The sequence below is a fragment of the Frieseomelitta varia genome, unplaced genomic scaffold, assembly GCF_011392965.1.
Source record: "Frieseomelitta varia isolate USP_RPSP 00005682 unplaced genomic scaffold, Fvar_1.2 scaffold_822, whole genome shotgun sequence".
In the NCBI taxonomy this organism is placed as follows: Eukaryota; Metazoa; Arthropoda; class Insecta; order Hymenoptera; family Apidae; genus Frieseomelitta; species Frieseomelitta varia.
Window position 1 is genome coordinate 1,279 of NW_025110615.1, and position 1,222 is coordinate 2,500.

A 1,222-nucleotide genomic window follows, 5' to 3' on the forward strand; every position below is an offset into this window, starting at 1 on the left:
TTAGAAGAATAGATGAAAGCTTCACTTCTGCGCACGTATCTCCAAGAGCTGCAAAATAACGTAACATCTCGTAAGACAAATAAAACTGGCAATAAATTAAAAAGAGAAAGATTATCCTACGTCTGCGCAATATTGGCGAAAATTTTTCAACGCTGCCCCGGGTTTCGTGAAATTTGTCAAAGTGGGCTAGCTACTTTAATCGAAAAGTCGCCGGCGAAAGGAGATCTTACCGCGGTAGGTAGGTATTCCGAGATTCTTACGCGAGGTAGAAAACGAGCGAATTCTTTTGTGCCAAGTAACTCCCCTTTTGTTCACTCCGGCTCTCGTTTTCTCGTTGCAGTATAACATAAAGAAGCGGGAAGAGGTGCAAGAAGCGACCCAAGAGGAGCCGAATCCTTTGATGCGCAAGAAAAAGACGCCGGAGGAATTGGCCGCGGAAGCCGAGGCGGAAGACGAGGACGAGATTACAAGTATGTACACGGAGTCAATTGCATTCGCTCATCACACTCGGTACACACGACCCTCCGCCAAGAGGTTGAGGCCAGGTTGAAATCCACTGGCGCTCCGGTTAAGAACGAACGAGAGATGTAAATTCAACCGTGGTCCCGTCGTACGTGCAGCTACCTGACGAATTAATGCAACGGTGCCCAGACGCTCCGAGGAATGATCAATGAAGGATTAACGAGCCTTGGCTAGAAATCAAACAACTCTAACCATCCACTCGGTTTCTGAGTAAATTCAACAGCGTGAGTGGGAGCGGGGCAGGGGGAGACACGCCGCGTTGCACGCCGCGATCCTCCTCGTCCAGTTTTCACGGGACGAGATCGATGTTCCGTAATTGAGAGAGTTTGAAAAACTGCCAGGCAACTTTCAACCCAACGACCGTTCATTTTCGGACGTTTTCCCCATTGTTTCCGTAACTAAACTGGGACACTATCGTCCACTCGCGGCCCGTTCGCACGCGGGGAACGGTGTACGATTGAAAATCATTTGCAGAGCAAACTGAAGAGTGCTGGATCCTCGTGGAAACGCTCGCGGGACAACAATTCTTTTTTTTTCTTTTTTTTTTTTTTCTTTTGGCCGCGAGATTTCGAAATTCTCGTACGAATCGCGATAATTGATACGGATTATCCGTGAAACGCATTAATTAATCGAGCAAAGCTCTTCGTTTTCGATTGGGAATCCGTTCTGGAATTTCGAGTTTCATTATTCTGAAGAGTAT

The 1,222-nt window shown here is 47.2% G+C and overlaps 1 protein-coding gene across 1 annotated transcript in view; it reads left to right on the forward strand.

The window, feature by feature from the left end:
* Positions 1-340: 340 nt before the first annotated feature.
* Positions 341-1,222, forward strand: part of LOC122536355 (complexin) — a gene marked incomplete at its 5' end in the record, with an annotated part of 2,507 nt that continues 1,625 nt past the window's right edge. Inside the window, 1 exon segment of the mRNA XM_043668673.1 lies at positions 341-470. Coding sequence (XP_043524608.1) covers positions 341-470 — 130 coding nt within the window.